General features: G+C 45.0%; 1 protein-coding gene across 3 annotated transcripts in view; it reads left to right on the forward strand.

Moving 5' to 3' along the window:
* MPP3 (membrane palmitoylated protein 3) overlaps positions 1 to 21,352 on the forward strand; it is a 143,920-nt gene that overhangs the window by 79,932 nt on the left and 42,636 nt on the right. For all 3 annotated transcript variants that reach the window (XM_025200725.1, XM_025200726.1, XM_025200727.1), the window contains 5 exons: positions 6,742 to 6,806; positions 8,637 to 8,657; positions 13,738 to 13,779; positions 17,483 to 17,647; positions 20,190 to 20,270. In XM_025200725.1, the coding sequence (XP_025056510.1) occupies positions 6,742 to 6,806; positions 8,637 to 8,657; positions 13,738 to 13,779; positions 17,483 to 17,647; positions 20,190 to 20,270 (374 nt within the window). The remainder of the gene's footprint in view (positions 1 to 6,741; positions 6,807 to 8,636; positions 8,658 to 13,737; positions 13,780 to 17,482; positions 17,648 to 20,189; positions 20,271 to 21,352) is intronic.

Genomic DNA, 21,352 nt, shown 5'->3' on the forward strand with positions numbered 1-21,352 from the left:
CAATCAGGTTGGTCTGGCAGGACCTGCCTTTGGTGAACCCATGCTGATTGCCCCTGAGCATGATCTCCCCTGCAGGCCCCCCACAAATATGCTCCTTGATGATCTTCTCCAAGAGCTTCCCGAGCAACGAGGTGAGGCTTACAGGCCTATAATTACTTGGGTCTTCCTTCCTCCCCTTCTTAAAAATAAGGACCACATTAGCCAGTTTCCAATCCCCCGGCCCCTGGCCAGATGACCACGAATGCTCATACAGCCGGGCCAAAGGCTCCGCGATGACCCCTGCCAGCTCCTTCGACACCCTTGGGTGGAGGGCATCTGGACCTGCAGATTTAAAAATGTCTAGCCCTTCCAGAAGATCCCTAACTACATCTGCACTGACTAAAGGCTTGATAGAGCTATCCCCAAGATTGTCCCTACCTCTGGTAGGTGGGATATCCCGGTCCCTGTTCAGGAAAACAGAGGCAAAGAAACTGTTAAAAATATCAGCTTTCTTGTCTGGTGTGGCCACCAGATTACCATTTGTGTCTTGCAGGGGTCCTACATTGCCTGGTGCCCTCTTCTTGCTCCCAATGTACTTGAAAAAGGACTTTTTGTTATCCTTAATCCTGGACGCTAGCCTGAGTTCCATCTCTGCCTTGGCCTTCCTAATAGCCCTCCTACACTCCCCACACTTCCCACACCTCCTATCAGCATCCCCACACTTCAAAATGAAAGTGGAGGCACTTTAAAGCTTGTCAAATGAGCTTTAGTTAAAGCACCTCCGTTGCCATTTTGAAGCACAGGGGTGCTGATACATGAGACGCGGAGGCTGGCTGAAGTGCGCTAATTAGTACACTCCAGGAGACTCAATTGGGAGTTGATTTATGCTGGTTTTCCTGAATGCGTTTAGAGTTACGTTGCAGGAGGTACAGAAGAGTCTGCCTCCATCTGAGTGTTAGGTCCCTGCAGGATACTGTCTTGCATGGTTCAGAGCTGAAACATATTTGTCCATCTTGGAAGAGTGTTCATCATCCCTGCTGTTCCTCAGTCAGGAGTATGCATGCTGCAGCAGCATGCTGCAGGTGCTTTAAAAAAGCCAGCACCGAAACCCTCCCACTTCCCGGACTAGTTCCTGGACTGAGCCTACATCAGGGGCTCAGCCTCTGATTTGCTCCCTCTTCCCTCTTCTCCTCCCTGTCCCTGTGTCCTCTGTGTGCGTGTGTGTGTGTGTGTGTGTGTGTGTAATAGACTTTGATTAGTCTATAAGGTTGAGATCTACTCTGCCCTCTACTTTTCAAAATGAGGACATATTGCTTTGTGTTAAGAAATTGCGATAACTAGTATGTATATGATGAAAACCTGGTATTATGAAGCAAGACAGAATAGCTATGGAAGGTACAGGAAAATAGTATGGCCCTGTGCTTTAAGTGGAGACTTCAGGAGGTGAGAGTCCTGGATTACATTACCAGTTTTTCTTTTGACTACTCATGTGAAACTGGGAGAATCATTCCATCTCTCTGTGCTTCCCTTTCTAACTCCAGAGAGACTGACCTTCCTTTAGAGTAAGGACAGATAATTTTAAGTGAGTTGAAACACTGTGGTTACAATGTCATATTGGGGGAAAAATGCTGTTCCATTTTGTTATATTGTATTTGTCAGGTTACACATCACATTCTCCAGTGTTGTGTGGACAGAAGACTTGATTATGTTTGCAGCAGAGATAGCTGATATTTAGGAGTGGATTTACTTTTTGGTCCTTGGTGACATTGCATGATTTAGATTCTGAATCCTTGTGTCCTCTATTTTGGAAATGTCCTAGAGCTAGGGCCTCTGTCCCTTACACAGCTCCAATTACACAGATGTGCCACCCTTTTCCTAAGTGTGTGTAGGTTATGAGATATTTTTATGCTGACTAAATGCTCTTTTTAATGCTATTTTTTTTTTACCACTTGTCAGTTTGGAAATAGCCAAAATGTTTTGAGGTGAAACATGGCAGAAAAGCTGTCAGCCCAGTGGGATAATCTTATAAATAGAAAATGTGTAAATTTGCTATACTACTATATACAAGAATGAGCTACAGCAGACTATAGTTCATAATTCAAATATCTAATATGTAGAAGACATCAGCCCAAAGGAATAAGTCTGAGAACATGAAAAATAAAATGACCCAGATCTGCTTTTGGCATAATGACAAGCTAGGATGCTGCCAAGAAACATGATTGATGGAGAAAGTGAAACATTGTCCAGAATTTTCCAGAATACTGGAGAGAACATTTGAATATCTGGAATTATTTTCCCAAGAACAAAAGAAAAGAACAAATACTGAACAGAAGGTAATATGAAAACTAGTAATATTACTAATATTAGGGCAGCTTGAAAGTTGAGAACAAGCTCATCCTACCTTGAATTTCACTTTTGTAAAGAACTAGAGAAAAGATCTTAACTATGGATCAGATCTATTTGCTTTTGAGTAGCCCAACTTCTTGTTAAATTGTGGGTTCTCAGTATGACTTAAAATCATCAAAAGTATGTATGTTTGGTTTCTGCCTTGTGTTGAAAATCATTTTATTTTTCTTAAAGATGTTCTCTTACATGTCTAGAGTAGAGCAACAGCAAAACTGGAAGGGGGGTATTTTATTTTTATATCAAAATATCCATAGAGGTTATTTGAATTGGTAGCATTTAGTTGCAAATAGCAGGGAGGGGTGGTGGGTGGGATTGAATTAAGCAAGACTTGACTTTGAACTATGATGCATTGAAGATAATCCAGGCAGGAGGACACAGATGTTTACTTTTTAAACTCCTTGAAAGGGGCTGTCCCAAACCCACCCAGAGCAGGGTTGATTTTTTGGAGTTTGCCATGCATCATGGATAGATATTTTCCCAAATTAGATTCACTGTTGTGATGTTTGGTTTCTTTATATTTAATCTCTGAGAGTTTACACTGAAGTTAATATCCATATTCTCCCTGGATGGTCATGGCAGTGTGGAAGCAAGCCCATTCCCGTTACATTTCAGAGGGAAAAGTAGTATCAGAAGGAATCCATTCTCAAGAGACAAACACCTGGATGGAATCTCATCCACAGATTTATATTTTTCACCCATGAATAGAATGTGTCTTTATCTCGCTGGAATAATTTGACAGCTGAGAAAATTGGTTTAGCAGCGTATAAGATCTGAGAGTATGTAAATATTCCTAAATTTCTTAGATATAATTGTAAAGCAGGGATATCACCACACCTGACAGACAGATGTATATCTAGGGGGAGGAAGTCATCTAAGTAATGTACACACACTCCCTGAGAACTAAATAGGGAAAAAAGTATACAAGGCAGTGGTTAGCAACTTTTTCAGACTGTGGACCAGAATGACTCAGCTTAGGTCAGAGGTGGGCAAGTAGTCATTAGGACTCTGTTGCTGATGCCATTGCTTCCCCAACCAGGGAGAGGTAGTTACCGATACCTCTTCTCGCTCCTGCAGCTCAGGAGAAGCCCCCGCTGCCAAAGGCCCACATCCACAGCCAGATCCGGTGTCTCCAGGGGTTGGATCTGGTCTGTGGGCCAGAGGTTCCCAACTCCTGATATACGGCAGCGGGGCCAATGTTTTTGGCAGGCATGCCACAAATTAGCCCCACACCTTCCTCGAGTGCCAGTCTGATCTTTTTCCCCTTACCTGATCTGCTGCTTAGCTTTCTGCTTCCTGACTTGTGCTCCCTGCCTGACCTGACACTCTGCTTTCTGTTCCCTGACACAGTGCAGCCTGTCCCCTCCCCACTGCTATTTGCCATACACACAGGCTATCCCTGCCACTTGTGGTACGTGTGCTGCAGGTTGGCCACCTCTGATATAAGAGGTGCCTTGGGACAAGGTTCTTTTAGCAATCACTAGCCTTAGTGGCTGCTCGCAGACATTTAAAAAAACACACACGTTTTACCAGAAGAAGCAGCGCATTACTTCGACCTGCACCTGCAACATCTGTATAGATCAGGCACTTCAGCGGGGCTTTTTTGGCTATTTTATCTAATAGCTGATTCAGTGCCCAAAAAAGCCTCACTAAACCACTCAATCTATACAGACGTTGGGTAAGCCAGATCCAATTCATATGCTGCCTCTTCTGGGCATGTGCTGGGCTTGGCACGGGAGTGCGCAGAGTTTAAAGTAAAGTGCCAGTTTTGGGGGTTTTTTAACATCTGCAAGCAGCCAATTGATGTAGTTCCCCAGCTGGAAGAAGTGCCAGTGCTGCTAAGACTAAAGTGTATAGAAGCTGCTGCAGGTAAATGCCACAGCTGGTGAAGCTGGAACAAAGAGAAACAAACCAAAGCTCCTCTGCTGTTCCTGAGAAGGGGGATGTGGCTTTCAATTTTAATTCTCAGGAAAGTTCTGCTTAGGAAGGTGAAACCAGGGCTACCTGCTCAAGTTAGGACTTTTTAGAGGGACTAAATCACTGCAGCAGCAGAGCATAGTAAAGAAACCTCCCTCTTGTTCCAGTATTCAGCGGTATTTTGAAGAATCTCTGTGGCAGACAAGGATACAAAATACAAAGATAAGAAAGCAACTTCAATCCTTGCTACATTCTCCTCACTGGGTGCGTGTATATGTTCATTAATATGCCGTAATTACAGTGCATTAGGTTTAGTACCTGTAATTACAGGTACTAACTTAATGCGCTGTAATCAGCATGTGCATTAGTACAGATGAACAGTTTTTATGTGAAACTAATGCGTAATAGATTAATTAATTAATTAATTATGCTGTACATTAGTGCATTAGCGCGCTGGTTTTGCCAGCTTTGCTAATGCGCAGTAGAATTACTGTGCTGCGATGTTATTGTCACTGTTAAATGTTTTCACAAGGTGTTGAGGCAAAGTGTGTCTTAAACATGAGATCTGGAAATGAAATGGGGTGGGGGAGATCCTGTCGTGATTTCAAAAATGATTTTTCATTATTTTTTGCACAAGTTGAAACTAAGGAAAGGATCATATTTTACCATGAGCTAAAACATTAATTTTATGGGTCATGTAAGCTTCAGATTCCTCTAAAGGACACATTTGGTGATAAAACAGACAAATAAATTGGTCCCATTTTCTAGAAAGTAATGTTGGGGCCAATTGCCAGGCATTGGGACTCCTTAGAGTACTGGAATTCCAGACGTCTTCACCATTCAGGCCAAAACTGGCCTGAACCCCTGATCCCACAAACTAGCTCTGCTTTTGGACATATGATGCAGGGGCTGAAGGGAACTGTGCTTAATAGTTACCATCCCATGTATCTTCCCTCTAACAAGTGTTTCTGACTAAATCATAATATGCTGTATGACCACAGCTTAATGCCTGAGAGGACTTGGGGAGATCACTTCCCAGTGCTTCAAAGATGCGGGGTCAGGAGAGGAAGTGGGGTGTCCACACTCTTAACCCCTGACTTTTAGTGCCCTGAAGTACATGTACAGATAGAATGGTTAATGCCAGGTTCTGTAAAAAGTGGATTTCTGGGCTTGTGGTGTTTGCATGTAATTGTAACTTACTTGGCCTGCAAGGGTTTCCAGTGAACTGGGTTCAGCTGTTAGGAGAGACTCACTGATTATCAAAGTTCTTTTTTTAATTAAAAAGGTTTGGCATATTTCCTGCCATCATCTCATTAGTGAACACATGCTGGAGATGTGAACGTAGAAGCCTGGCTGTCAAGCCATATTTCAAAGTAGGCAAACTGCTTGGAAAAAGCTATATTTTATCAGTTACAGTCCTCTGTTCACTGTATGAACTCGCTGTTCATAAATATCAGGGAAGTCAAGCTGGTATTCTTCTAATTTGTCAAGATAACTTCTTAGAACTTTGACAATCTTGGGAAAGTCTCAGTTTCAAGAGCTGATAACCCCATTCTTAGTAATAAAAATAAAAATGTGGGGGATCTATTTTTCCAAAGCTTTGACTACTCTGCATTTGTGTGGATATGTGCAACAGTTAAAAATATTTCAACACTTTCCCCACCCCTTATTAATTATCATGCAAATACCTAGGCATTCAATTACAGCCTCAGTGATTTATAGAGTTATAAACCACTAAGTGGTTTATAACTGTATGTTCAAAATTGAAAGTTTGAAGTTGCTTTAAGCTGCGCAATACCAGCACTTTAGAATATTTAACTCATTCAATGGCTCTCACACTTAATCCCGTACAAGTTGACTCTTTCCAGACAGAACAGATGTATCTTTTAATTTTATGGAATAAGCATCCCTTCAAGCTGATGTGGCAGGCACTAGGTAACACCTTAATATTACATATTTACAAATTATGTATTTTTGACCAGATTTTGTTTTTTTTTCATGTTTGGATACTATTGCAGTGGGCTTGGAGAATGTGAAAGAGCAGTTTTTTGCGTATCTTGCATAAAAATGATAAGGGGAATGGGGCATCTGGCAGCTTTTTATTTTACCTTTGGTAAAATGTTGAGGGGAAGACAACAGAAACCCAAACAAACATACTTTGGAAGTAGGCATACTTTTCATTGTATCTGTACTACTTTTAGTCGTTCCCTGGTGTTCATGTTTTGGCAGGTCCTTCTTCACCTTTTACTAGCAACAGCAATCTGAAATCATTACATTTAGCATTTTTAAAAGTGCAGCTAAACCAAACAATTTATTACTTCTTGCAAAATGTTGCAAGAAAAAACCTTATCATTCTTCATTTTCTATGCCATCCCATGTATAAATTGTCTATAATTAAAATGTTCTGTGCATGTCGCTCATCTATAACTATTAAATATTTAGGCGGTTGACTTACCGAAGAACTATGGGCACCCTGCAAAACCCTAGAACTATGAAGAAACCATTATGTAAGTTTCAACAGCTCTTTAGTGTTTTTGTGAATTCACTGGTATCAACTTTACATTGCACGTATGTGATTTTTAGTTGTGCTGTGCTTAAATATTTTTGTGCATAAACTATTTGCTTGCAAATAAGTTGCCATGTGGGAGGATTGGGTTTGAGTCCTATCCAGTGTTGTCAATCTCCAGCAACCAAAAAACATGATTCTTCTCCTCCCCCCCCCCCCCCCCCCACTTTTCTCTTGCAGTATGAAACAATATTTTTTAGGCTTTTTATTTGACATTTGAGGTTCATTTTTTCTACCTTCTCTATGCAAGCACAAAGGCTGGAAATACAATTACATGTCAAATAAAAAAAATCTCCATGAGAGTCTCTGATGCCTGTATGATTCCATGTTCTGGGGCTTTAAGAAGGTTTTCCAAATATCCCAAGATTTACAGTAAATATCAAAAGAGTTGTTAATAGTGCCTGGACTTCTGCATGTCAGGATACAGGGAGAATTAAACATTTTTGTCTTGTCCCTCAGTCCAGTGATTCTTAGCCATGGTGCTGCACCACTGGGAGGGGGGGTGCCTTGAGATCCTTCAGGGGTATTGCGGAGTGCCTTGCAATGTTACCACTGTTAGTTGTTTAAAAATGATTCATAATGTAAACACAGAAATTTCAATTAGCAATCCATAGTGTTAAAACCATCCTGACCTACTGTGGTCTTTCTGAGTTCTTTGCAATAGAAAAATTGCTCTATTATTTTTATGTAGTCAAAAATCAAATGAAAACTAAGAGCTGGAACTTCTCAAGGGGTGCCTTGAGTCCAGTGAGACCTGCCTTGTGTCTAAAAGAGGTTGAGAACCACTGCTTTAGTCTGTCTTAAGGAAATGTGAGTTTGGAAGGAAATATCCATTGGTATTTTCTGTATTGCAACTGTGGCTAATGCTTGGGGTAAGGATGTTGGCAAATAAAAGGACCTTAAAGAAGAAAATGATAGCACATTCTATGATGAAAGGCAGGCTGAAGGTTCTCTATTACCCTGTAGTGCAGTAATTGTCAACCTTTTTAGATTCAGGGCATCACTCCATAATTTGAATTTGGTGGCACCCTGGTTAAGAACTACCTCAGCTTAACTCAGTGCTTCTTTTCTGAGATGATGCTGTTGCTGCTATCACCAGGGCCAGGTAGAACTACTCCATGCACCTTATGCGTAGTCCTTCCTGATCTGGCTGCAGCAAGAGTGCATGTTCCTACCTGCATTAAGGTTATCTGATATGCCTAAAGCACCCAGTCCTGCTGCAACTCTTCTCTGTCCAGGCCCTAATCTCTCCCACTTCTCTTGGGAACAGACGCCCATGGGACAATTCCCTCTGTCTGTGTGCCTCTATTTCTGGGAGGTCAGACCAGGAAGGGCTGTGGCAAGACTGATTGCTCCTGCCTGCTTTAGATTTACCAGATAGATAGCCCCAATGCAGATAGGAGCATGCACTCATGCTCCAACCCTTCCCATTCTGGCGGTACACATATGCATAAGTGTTTTCAAATTGGCTCCCATTGCACTGAATATTAGAATGCATATTATGAAAACTGCTTCCTGCTGTTTTAATTAGACACTTACAAGGAAGTCAATTAATCAGAGCTGCTGGATTTAATACACATTTTGGCAAAGGTCCCTTGTCTGTTGGTGAGATATTAAGGGAAGATGCATTACTTCATAGATTTCTGTAGCATAATTTTAATAGCTAGTTATATAATCAAGAAGCTCTTTCTCTTCTTCCCACTGTGATGTCACTCATTTGTCTGCCCATCCTTTTAATGGTGTCAAACTCTATCTTTTATGCTAACTGCAGATGATCAGTCTTCAGAAAAAGGTAGGTACACTGCCTGTCCATGTATAAATAAGAAATACCTTTCCTAATTATACAGGAACACCCAAAGCAAAGGTTAATAACAAATACAAATTGTTCCTATAGCTATTTTTCTGAATTTATTAAACTACTTTCATTGAAATCATAAGGTACCTATATAAATAATGAGCCTCCATCTCACTCCAAATCTAGAATAAGTGGTTTGAGTTACCTGCTATGGACTAGTTCCTGTGCCAATTTACACCTTGTCCGTTGCGCTACAGAGCAGTGTGGTAGCATGCAGTGCTGGCACTCCATACCCAGGGGCATGGTGCACAGGTGTTGCAGCATGTCTTGTGGGGGCTCCAGCCTCTGGAGAGTCCTGGAGAGAGCTGAGTGTAGAGCAGTACACTGATTGGCTGCTTGCCAGGGGACTCCTCCCTCCTCCTTCTGGCATTCAGAGCCATAGCATGCATGGTCAATTTTGAACTGGTTGACTTGTTCAGGATCCCTACCTCCTATGCGCCCAGCAAGTCCAGTTCCAGGATCGCAGGCAAGTTCTGTATATGCTATACTCGTTATGGCAGTCTGGAACTTCCAGTGCATCTATTGGCAGCTCCTAAAGCTTGGGTGCAGGCCTCTTCCAACCTATTATTCATGTGGTCCTCTATCTCTAAGGAACATGTGTCAGTATCCACCACCCACATACTGGCCTCCATGGTCTTCCATACCTGAAAAAGGGACGCATATGTAGCCTGGGCTATATTCACCCTAATGAAGACAGCACAGCACTCCTAGTGGTGCCTGATGCGGGCCTTCCACTCCTCTGCAGCTGCAGTTCTGCTCTCAGAAGAGACTATGAACGACACCAACATCTCCTCCTTACTTTGCCTCTGCCTTCTCCTATGATGTGCCATTTGCTGCCAGTGGTCTCTTGCTCTAGCTTTGGGATGTCATTGTCCCCAGAGCTGTCCATCATGCCAGACACAGGTGTTGTGGCTGGAAACAGAGGGAAGCAACAAAAAGCCATATGAACGTGTCAGATTTTTCAGAGAATATGCAGCAAAACACAACTTCTGAGTAGGAAGAGCTCAGTATCTTTCCACATACTTGCACTGGCTGAAACTTGGGAAGGTAAGTTCACAAACTCCCTGTGCAGCCTGTGATCCGCATCTCATGCCCACTACCCCTTCCCTTTCTCAGTGTGCATACTGGAGTGGCATTCCCCCCTCCAATCGTGTAAAGGAAGAGTATCAGGCTGTTAAGTTACCAGGGATTGCTGCCCTTAGACAAGCAACAAGCATCAATGCTTTCACCATACATCCCTCCCTGGCGGAGGGAGTTCAAGAATGCTGTGGGACTCCCCACCCCATGCACCCAGGGTTTCCTGTAAGTCCTGTTTTCTCATTGCAAGACTAGAACATCTGGCTGATGTGTCCCTGACAAGTTTAACCCTGCTCCAGAAGACACAAGTTGTTCTGCTTGGTAAGAGGGAGGCTCCCTACACCTTTCTTCTGGAGGACATGGTGCTGCTGGATGATATTGAGTTGTGGAAGGAGATTGTAAGCTTTGACAGGTCCATCAACAGGTGAGGCAACCCTGGAAATACAAGAGCTACACTTCACAGCTATCAGAAGATATGCTACCAGTTCATTGCCTTGCCTGACCTGCAAGCCATCAAAGCTGGTATCAACCTGTTGTTTGTCTAGCAGCCACTTCCCCTACCATATCCCATCCCAGGGCATAGTGCACTTGTCTATGGATGCCATGACCTTCCATCCCAGTGCAAGCACTGCAGCGTATCCTGGTGAAGTGTTGACTGCCATGACCATGCAACCGCTCCCTGTGCAAGCAGCCAGGCTAGCTATGTGATTTCCCTCTACCCCATGCCTCTAGTGCTGGGCATGGACTGCACATTCCCAGAAGCCTCCACTATTCACCACATGTGAGATCTGGGAAGTTGGGTGGAAGGGAGCCAGGGGCAGCAACAGGGTATCATCTGCTTGGGACCTAGGTTCCCCAGTCATGGCATTGTGTGAAAATGAGGCGTGGTCCAAACCACTTTCCAGACATCTTAGCAGATGAGAACATCTCAAAGAAGAGTGGATATGGGAGCTTCAGTCATTACTGCAATATTAGCACTGAACTCTGTGTTTTGACTGCCTCATGCCTGGCTCCTAGGAACTTGTCTCTACAAGAGGTGACTCTTATCAGAGAGAGGAGGTATTGTTGGAGTCGGGGGTGGGAATGTGCCTTGCTGCTGCAAAGTATCTGTTGCTTGTACCATCATCCATCCCCCTTCCCGGCCTCCTATCCTTTTCATCATCTAAGAGTAGTAGTTTGTGCCCCACCACATTCTGACAGGGATAGCCTCCCCACAGAGGGAGGAATGAGCAGAGGGCAAACCTCCTCATTGGCTGAGACAGGAACCTCATGATGAGAGATGACGAGGTGGGTGTTGCGCAGGCCTAAGGAAAGAGAAGATACCTTGGGGACTGTATCAAATCTTGTTAATCCATTAGCATCCTGTGATGACAAGGTGTGAAGTGCCCCATTAGCTAGGTACCTCTTAATAGCTGGGAAACTCTTGAGAAACCTGCTACAGAATTGGCAGTGGTTCACACAGTTAACAAAATACTCAAGGTGCAGAGAGAAGTGCAGCTCCCTGCTGTAACTGAGAACTCTTTGCAGGAAGCATTGTGAGTTGCAATTCTCCAGACCAAACAGAAGTTCACTGTTGGTTCCAGGCAGAAAAGGAATGTAGCTGCTAGCTGCAGCCCAAAGCAGGTTTCCTTTACCTGTCACCTTGGGAGGTGCTCCAATACAACCATCCCACTCTCTAGTAGGGGCTGAAAACCCCCCAGACCAAACTTATGACGCTCCCTTTCTCCTCTCCCATTCTGAAAACAGTTTGAGGCTGGCAGGCAGTGCAGACAGAAGTTATAGAAGACACTGTTTTGAAACGTCTTCATCTGACCCCTCATGCAATGAGGATTCAGATTTTCACCCCATGAGCCATTTTTTAAGCTGTCTGCAACTGTGCACTTGTGTTTGGTCATGGCTGTAGACCACTTTTGTGGCCAAATCAGGCAAAAATTGCAGTATTGCCAACCGCACCATGTCAAAAATCATGAGACAAAATCTTAAAAATTAAGAGATTTGGAATGTAAATCATGAGATGCTATTTTTCAAGTGTGTGTGGAGGGGGCGTTATTTGTGAAGGTGTGGGGGGAGGGTGGTTCCCTGCACACCCTGGTAGGATGCAGGGCACTGTGGGTCAGGAGTGAGGGGCAACAGCAGGGCTGGGGGCGCTGGGGCTTGGGAGTGAGGAGCAGAGACACAGATACATAGACACACACAGAGACATACTGACACGCAGATGGGCTGGGGTAAGTTGTGTGACAGAGCCATGTGTGGCTTGTCCAGGAGCACAATATGGGGGTGCGGCTCCCTGCCACTGCATGCACCCCTGGGGGAGGCATGGGGGGCACATGCCCCCTGGATTTGTGTATGGGACAGAGGCAGGCTGCCTGCTGGGGCTCTCTGCCCTGCTGCCTTTGCCTCGGGAGCCGCATGACAACATCAGGTGGGCAGGGGATGTGCAGCACAGTTAGTGTGTGACTCCCAGGGCCAAGGCAGCAGGGCACAGAGCCGCAGCCCACCTCTGCCCCACATACAGATTCCCCCCCTGCCCCCCGTGCTCCTGGACGAGCTGCCCATGGCTCTGTCGCATGACCGGCCTCAGGGTCCCATTCATCCCAGCCCTTGCCTCACCCCCTCCCTCACCATGGGGGGCCCCCCTGTCCCTTCCCCCTCCTCTCCCCTCCCCCTTCACAGACTTACCAGCTCAGTGCTCTCTACATATGCCAAAAGAAAAAAATCCCATAATTTGATCTCTCTATTCAGAGATCATAAGTCAGAGTTAATTTGACTTGGAAATCAGGAGTCTCATGATTTTTCTGCGAGCGTTGGCATTACTGAAATTGTCACTTCTGTCTGTGCCTTCTGTTCCCACAGACTCCACAGCTTGATGTCCCTTCCATTATCACTCCATCTCTTAGAAAAGTGTTGCGGTTGGGAGGGAAGGAATGCACGTACATGTAGAGCTTGTCAGCCTCCTGAATACTCTGGAGAGAGACTAGAGGGTCTGGAAAATACTTGGCAGCAGCACAGGAAAGGGGCTCTACAGCATTGCATTTTTTGCCTGTAGCTTACAAGGTGGTGGCCCTTTACACAGGATTGATGTGCTTTCAGATCCATTCTCCTGCACTTGTCCCAGGAAGGCATGTACCCCCTCCATTGTCACAACACAGCCCTGCAGTAGTGCACGGGTCACGAAAGGGCTTGGTGTGCCTTAGTACTTAGTAGCAAGTGACTGTGACTGATGATGACATATGAGTTCATCTTCCCAACCCTGGGCAATAGACTTTGGTGTAAATCACAGACACACCCTGGAGCTCGTGGGGGTGGAGAGTAAAGTCTTCTGGGATGCTGGAGGGCTAAGACCCACCCTGTAGGACTACCTAGAACTGCATATATTACATGTGCGACAAAATATTGCACTACCAAGAAGTTTGTGTTTGAAAGGAATGCTCTGGTTGCAGATCAGCCACTTTTTTTCATACTATAGACAGTGTGAACAGTCACTGCTTTCAGTGCTACCAGGGCATTTGTAGTGCTACAAATGTAACGTCTGCCAATGGCCTCAGAGCAGGAAGTGTCCTGTGCTAATCAGATCCACTGATGCACAGGAGAAGTTAGAACACTACCTCTTTGAGTGGAAGAGTGTTTTGTTTTGGGTTTTTTGTAGGCTCATAGTGGACATTGCAGCATCATGAATATTAACAGCCTGAGTAACAGATATGGTAAACGCTAAGGAATACACATCTACAGGAAACCTTAAATTCTGAAATGTTAACTGAATATAGAAACTAATTGTGCTTATGTAAGCTATTAGGCAAGAGATAAGCCCTTTTCCATGCCATTAACATTTTTATAGAAAATAGTTTGTATGTAATACAGGACACAGAGCTTTCCCCAAACTATGTAACGTAAGGCACAGTGCAATATTTATCATTTCTTTTTCTCTCATTTTTGTTAACAGAAGACTGTGACTGTGAAGGATATTTCAATGGGCAATATATAGGTAAGAAGCCTAATTCCCATTTGTCTTCCCTGTAGAATGTGGCATGGATCGTATTGCTTTTGTTTTAGAGCAGCTTATCAGTTCTCTAGGTTTGTGCAAGTTGTGTTAACTGGATTGTATAGAGGTACAAGCCACAATCTGACTTTTGGCACGAGGCCAAGAGACTCAACAAAAATTCAACCTTTGTTTTGGAGACTCAAGTACATCTTACCCTAAACAGTTTCCCATCACGTAAGCAAATATATACATTTGTTATCTGAATTTGCTGTGGAATGTGTGTCGTCTTATAATTTGCTGTATTGAAGGAGTCTGTTGCGTCCTTTCAACAGCATTCTAAGGACCTCACTATTCCCTTCTATACTGAAGCACACTATGCACCAAATGGTTTGTAAACAACAAATTAGTCTTTCTTGAAGCAAGGCATATTGCTAATATAGCAAAAAGGGCTTTAAGCTAGGTTCAGTGAGGGATGGAAACAAAAGATCACAAACAAATAAAGAACAAAAAGATGTGAATGAAGGCTAAGGAAGAAAAGACAACGAGGAGTCTTAACCATATTGTGAGATGGAAATTAGTAGGGCAATCAGCAAGTCTTCTAAAATGTTTATGTTAGAGAAACACGTGGGGAAGTACACAAAATGATGTTAATGGAATAACAGACTTGTTAGAATAATTCATGTGATTGGAATATTGTCACGAGTGTGAGTTCAACTTGTTTTATTGTTACAAGTAAGAAAAAATGAGGTGTGGTTGCCTTTTATATTAAAAGATGCATAAATTTGTATTGAGGCAAAGAATTGAGTGAGAGACACAGGCCATAGATTCATAGATGTTAGGGTCGGAAGGGACCTCAATAGATCATCGAGTCCGACCCCCTGCATAGGCAGGAAAGACTGCTGGGTCTAGATGACCCCAGCTAGATGCTTATCTAACCTCCTCTTGAAGACCCCCACGGTGGGGGAGAGCACCACCTCCCTTGGGAGCCCGTTCCAGACCTTGGCCACTCGAACTGTGAAGAAGTTCCTCCTAATGTCCAATCTAAATCTACTCTCTGCTAGCTTGTGGCCATTATTTCTTGTAACCCCCGGGGGTGCCTTGGTGAATAAATACTCACCAATTCCCTTCTGTGCCCCCGTGATGAACTTATAGGCAGCCACAAGGTCGCCTCTCAACCTTCTCTTGCGGAGGCTGAAAAGGTCGAGTTTCTCTAGTCTCTCGTCGTAGGGCTTGGTCTGCAGGCCCTTAACCATACGAGTGGCCCTTCTCTGGACCCTCTCCAGGTCATCCGCATCCCTCTTGAATTGTGGCGCCCAGAATTGCACGCAGTACTCCAACTGCAGTCTGACCAGCGCCCGATAGAGGGGAAGTATCACCTCCTTGGACCTATTCGTCATGCATCTGCTGATGCACGATAAAGTGCCATTGGCTTTTCTGATGGCTTCGTCACACTGCCGACTCATGTTCATCTTAGAGTCCACTAGGACTCCAAGATCCCTTTCCACTTCCGTGCCACCCAGCAGGTCATTTCCTAGGCAGTAGGTGTGCTGGACATTTTTCCTCCCTAGGTGCAGCACTTTGCATTTCTCCTTGTTGAACTGCATTCTGTTGTTTTCTGCCCACTTGTCCAACCTGTCCAGGTCTGCTTGCAGCTGTTCCCTGCCCTCCGGCGTGTCCACTTCTCCCCATAGCTTTGTGTCATCTGCAAACTTGGACAGAGTACATTTCACTCCCTCGTCCAAGTCGCTGATGAAGTCATTAAAGAGTATCGGTCCAAGGACCGAGTCCTGCGGGACCCCACTTCCCACACCCTTCCAGGTCGAAGCTGACCCATCCACCACAACTCTCTGGGTGTGACCCTCCAGCCAATTTGCCACCCACCGGACTGTGTAGTCATCCAAGTCACAGCCTCTTAACTTGTTCACCAGTATGGGGTGGGATACTGTATTGAAGGCCTTCCTGAAGTCTAAGTATATGACATCCACCCCTCCTCCTGTGTCCAGGCATTTCGTAACCTGGTCATAAAAAGAGACTAGATTGGTCAGGCACGATCTACCTGCCACGAACCCGTGCTGGTTTCCCCTCAGCATAATTTGTCCTGCCAGGCTCTCACATATGTGAGCCTTGATAATTTTTTCAAAGACTTTGCCAAGGATGGAGGTGAGACTGACTGGCCTAGAGTTGCCCGGGTCCTCCTTCCTCCCCTTCTTGAAAATGGGGACCACATTGGCCCACATTGCATGTGTGGCCATGTCCACACATGCATGCATGTGCGATTTGTGGCACGAGAAACCATATGCCTTGCATGTTAAACCATGCGCTGCACTACTAATTGCAGTGTGGTGGCAAAATTTGCTACCAGAATTTGCCAGTGGTAAAAAAAAGAAAAGAAAAAGGCCCTGATAAAAAAGTGGGGCAAAGCGTGCAAAAGAAGCCTAATCCCCTGTCTCCACATGCTACTTCCTAGCTGACTAGGACACTGGGCACCTCAGTATGGGGGCTGCCTGCTGGCTAGGCCCACACTGTGGTACCCTGTGCCCCAGCCAACCCTCCACACAGCCCATGGAACCCGACCGGGAGCCAGGAGGGGCTGGCCATGGGCAGTTTGCCCGAAGTGGGACAATCTGTCCCTCAACAAATTGCATGTGCAGGGGCATGTACTGCAGCATAAATTTGTGCAGCTACCATTTGTGCTGCTGCGAGACAATACCCCTGCTTGTCTGGACTGTTGAAGCCTATGGTTAAAGGGGAAAACTGCAATCACAGATGCTGTGATAGACTCTCACAACCTAAACCCCCACACCAGAAGGAAGCACTTTTTAAAAACAGATTCTTCAGATAGCAAAATCACAGGACTTAGTTCTTACGGGGGAGTTTAATTATCAGGATATCTGCTGGAATATCAGCATTGCACCAATAATCAAGCAAGTTTTGGATTGTTTTGGGCAGCAGTTGGCAAAGTTTTTCAGTGACAAGCCATATCAACCTGATTCAGTTCCAAAGCAGGCCAGTGCTTCTGATCCAGTCACCGCCACTGCAACTTCTCCCTGTTATCTAGTCATGGCATTAGCAAAGCCCCTCATCCCAGTTCCCAGGCTGGATGCAATGGCTGGATTCAGTCCATGGGTCATATGTTGCTGACCTCTGGTTTTGGAGGCAGCTTTTTGAAGCAGACAGTAGAGAAACCAAGTAAGGGGGAGAACAAACATAAATAAATAAATAATCGAAGGTCCAGAAAATGTGGTGTAGAAGAAGAGGTTGGAAGAAGTGAATTTATGTAATCTGGAGAATAGAAGACAGAGGGAGTTGATAATAGTCTTCAACTATCAAGAGGGTTCTTATAAAGAGGATTGTGATTGATTGATTGATTTCTGTGGATACAGAGAAAGGAAAAGAAACAGTGGTCTCAAATTATATAAAGGGAAATTTAGGTTGAATATTAAGCAGAAATTTCTAACTGCCAGGTGGTTAAGCACTGGAACGAATTACCTAGAGAAACTGCAGAATCTCCATTACTAGAAGTTTTAAAACTTAGGTTAGGCAAACACGTGTCAGGCTGATCCTACCTTGAACAGGAGGCTGGATTAGATAACTTTCCAGCGCTATGATTTTATGAAAGACCACGCAAGCAACAGAAGTTTAAAGCAGTTTAGCCAATGAGCTGGGATGAGACTTGATTTAACATATCTGATACTTCGCTCTTTAGCTGGGTTGCGGAGGAGCTTTAGATTAAGTCGAAAGGAGAAACAGAACAACCAGATTGAAGCAAAGCAGACGGAACAAGCAGATACATTGGAGCTACTAACATATGAAGAAGTCACGAAGTATCAGCAACAGCCTGGAGAAAAGCAGAGACTCATTGTTCTGATTGGTAAGATACAGACCTGGCCAAACATTTTTACTAGTTTAAGAGTGATAATTTTTTTGCTTCCCCCATCAGTGGAAAATGGCTTTTGTTGACAAAAAAAAGTTTCTAAAAAGGTTCCTTTTTTGTCACCTTTTTATAATGAAAACATGAAAGATTTCCATTCTAGAAGCTATAATGAAGAGCTCTGTAACATGGTAATGTCCTCTAATTTTCTCCAGTTTTCTGTAGTAGGGCCTTGTTTTCTCCCATATCTAGGCTTGGATAGGCTCACTGACAGGTTTGCCTCATCAGCAGGGATCCTGGTTTTCTCTGATAAAAACATAGCAAATTCTCTGATAAAATCCCCAAAATCCATGATTAAGATGAAAGGCCCCTCACACCCCTGCCCCTGCTGGTGCCTCTCATTTCCCACCCCCTCCAGTCCCCTGGCCCTGCTGGTGCTGCTTACTCCCCCACCCACACACACACACACACACACACACACACACACACAGCTCCATGGCCCTGCTGGTGCCATTCACTCCCCCCTACAGCTCTTCAGCCCTATTGGTGTCCCTCACTCCCTCCCCACAGCCCCCTGCCACCCCCAACCCTGCTGGAGGGGGCACCCAGCTGCCAAAGCTATGGGGCCAGTGACCTGAGTCCACATCCCCTTGCCCATGGTTGGAGGTGGCAGCTACTGCAGTGAAGCAGAGCCTGACTTCTCCACCCCACGCTGTCTGCTGCAGGATCAGGTGGGGTGGGGCCAGCTCCCCACCTCTGTGCACACTTTGGGGGGCAGGAGGGACCAGTGCCCCCAGATCGGTGCACAGGGTGGGGTGGGTGCACACTGCCCACTGCAGGCTTGGGCTCCTGCCCTGCTGCCCTCCCTCAGGGCCACTGCAACCCAGCAGGTGCAACCTGGCACTGCAGGGCACAGTGGGGCTGTGCGGGGATCTCCTTGCTGCTGCCAGCTCTGTGCTGCCCTGGCTATGCGTCCCCTGCTTGCGGGGCTGCACTGAGGGGCACAATCCCACATTGCTACTGCCACGCATGCAGTGTATGCATCGCCAGGGCAGTGCAGGGCTCACACAGCCCTGCTGTTCCCTGCAGCACTAGGTTGCACCTGCCAGGCTGTGGAGGCCCTGGGGGAGGGCAGCAGGGCAGGAGCCCGAGCCTGCAGCAGGCAGCCCGCTTCCACCCCAACCCTGTTCACAGATTTGGGGAGCACAGGTCCCATCTACCTCCTGGAGTGTGCACAGTGGTGGGGAGCTGGCCACACCTCTCCACCCCCTGAACGAGCCTCCTGCAGCCCCGTCCTGGGCCCTGAGGCTGCGAATTGCGGTCCTGGGCCCCAAGCCCCGTGCACCCCCTGGTTGGGCAGCAGCCCCAGCTCCAGCCCTGCCCTACTCCCTCCCTCCCTATGGGGCCTCAGTGCCCCCCACTCCACTTACCTATATGGGCTGCTCACCAGGCTGCCTGATGGCCATGTGCATATACAGGGACATGGCGCCCCCTTGCCTGACTGCCCTCCTTCCGCTCCCTCCCTGCCTCTTGCAGGCTATAACTCAGCCAGCCTGCAGACAGCTCTTTGCAAAACTGCAAAATCCATGGGTTTCTCTGGTAAGATGAGAAATCCACATTTGCCTCCAGTAAAAGGTAAAATCCGCCGTTTTCTCCATTTTCCTCATGAGAAATGGAAAACCCGGATCCCTGCTCATCAGCTGTTGCGTCAAAGACCAGAAACTGCCCTATGTTCCCAGCTTCCAATGGGGTGCTGGGGGGACAGTTCTGAACATTGCTCCCTAACCCACAGGAGCTGTGGCAGACCTGGGTCCGGGACAGAGCCACACCCTGCCTGGTCCCAGTACGCTGGATGCTCTGACAGCTTACTGCTGGGCAGACTGTCAGGAAGCCAGCTACTCTCATTCCCTCCCTCCCATTTGGCAGGCAGAAAGGAGAGCAGGGAACTGTGGGATAGTGGTGAACAAAAATACCTGTTCACATGTAAATTTGTCTCAGAAAGCCTTCCCAGCTGTTGATTTAAATAGCAACATTTTTTTGTTGTAGATCCACTATTTTAGGGTTGGAATGGCCATTTTTTAATAGGATAAAAAGCCTGAATGTGTGGCCACAGACTATGGGTGCCAACTTTTATTTTTGCTGGTGGGGGGGTAAGATGATGGACTTACAGAAAGTTTTATGCATTTCAGATGACAGACCTCTTCCCAAGTGGGGCCAAGGCTCTCAGGCCCCCACGTACACGGTGCCTCTGGCACAGACTTTTTGTTGTTCTAAAACAACAGATAAAAGTGGGCCAAAGTAATATCGATCTAAGCCTCTAGTGACTAGTAAATGTCTGGCCTGTAGGTATTTGAGGATTTAAGCAGCTGATGTTGATGCTATTTAAGGTAGAAGCAGGTGAGCCCTAACATCTCTTGTCTCTCCACACTTAAAGATTTTTTTCCAGCTTCCTCCTAAATAGTGTATTTGTTTACATGCAGCTGATAACATTCCTTCAGTTTGCAGAATTTATTTTCACACAGAAGCTTTTTGCTTTTATTAGGTTCATTGGGAGCCAAACTAAATGAGCTCAAGCAGAAAGTTGTATCAGAGAATCCACAGGAGTATGGTGTTGCAGTTCCACGTAAGTGAAATCTACAGAAGTCTGTATTTGCGAATCATTCTGTGAATCATGCTCAGTAGTAAAATTACTAGTTAAAATGCTGTTCAGTAATCTATTACCATTCTTATCCTCATTTATGTGCATCTTTAGGACATAGCTCATTTCCTTTCCACCCCTTGCAAGCATTTCCTTCTCTCAACAGCCCAGTTCATATAACTTCCCCCTCTGGCACACGGACAGAGTCTGGAATCTTGTCAACTGAGTCAATTTTTTGCATTACATTTTCCTAAGTGAACAGATTGATTTTTCTCAGTACCCATAACAGAAGTGACACTGAATTACTAGGAAATGAAATGAAATTGTAAATTTCAAAAGTTGGAATAAAAATGAAACATTTTGGAAAATTCAGCAAAAAGGAAACTTAGGCTTCACTGTTCTTTGTTAAAAGGGTGTTTATCTACAGAGTCTTGCTTCATCAGTTAAATTAGGGAGAAAAATATTAATCTTAAGTAGAGAGCAGTGAAGCAGGCAAGTTCCTGTTTAGTACTCTGAAGTCTTGATTAGCATATTAATTCTATTCATACACAACCACAGTCACTTGCAACTTGGAATTTAAAAAACTATTCCAAAGAGTGGTGGTAGTGCTTTTATGATATATAGATTAATAGTCCAGATGGATGGTGATAATGGCTGCTGATCCAACATTGAAATTATTACAGAAGTTTTCTAAATAATGCAAATAACCATCTCAAGATCCAAACCTAGCTTAGGGTTCTATCATCCACTTCTGTTATCCTAAAAATGTAATTATGTCAATGGCCCTTATGTTTAGACAGCAGGTGTGTGTGTGCATGTGTATGTGTTGACATTGCTAACATATACTGTTGGCTTTAACTTTCTTTTTCAATAGCCCTTTACTGAAGACCTACAGTGTACACTAGTAATTACTTTTAAATTTGAATGTAATGCTTAATTGTCACATTTGAAGTGCATGTGCATATATTTTCAAGAGCAGCTTGTCTTTGTATGTATTTGGATAATGGTCAACAAAGTCTTCTGTTGAAGTAATGAGAATAATGAGAAGAAATGGCAATTTTAAAGCT

This window comes from Alligator sinensis, unplaced genomic scaffold (genome assembly GCF_000455745.1).
Source record: "Alligator sinensis unplaced genomic scaffold, ASM45574v1 scaffold161_1, whole genome shotgun sequence".
In the NCBI taxonomy this organism is placed as follows: domain Eukaryota; kingdom Metazoa; phylum Chordata; order Crocodylia; family Alligatoridae; genus Alligator; species Alligator sinensis.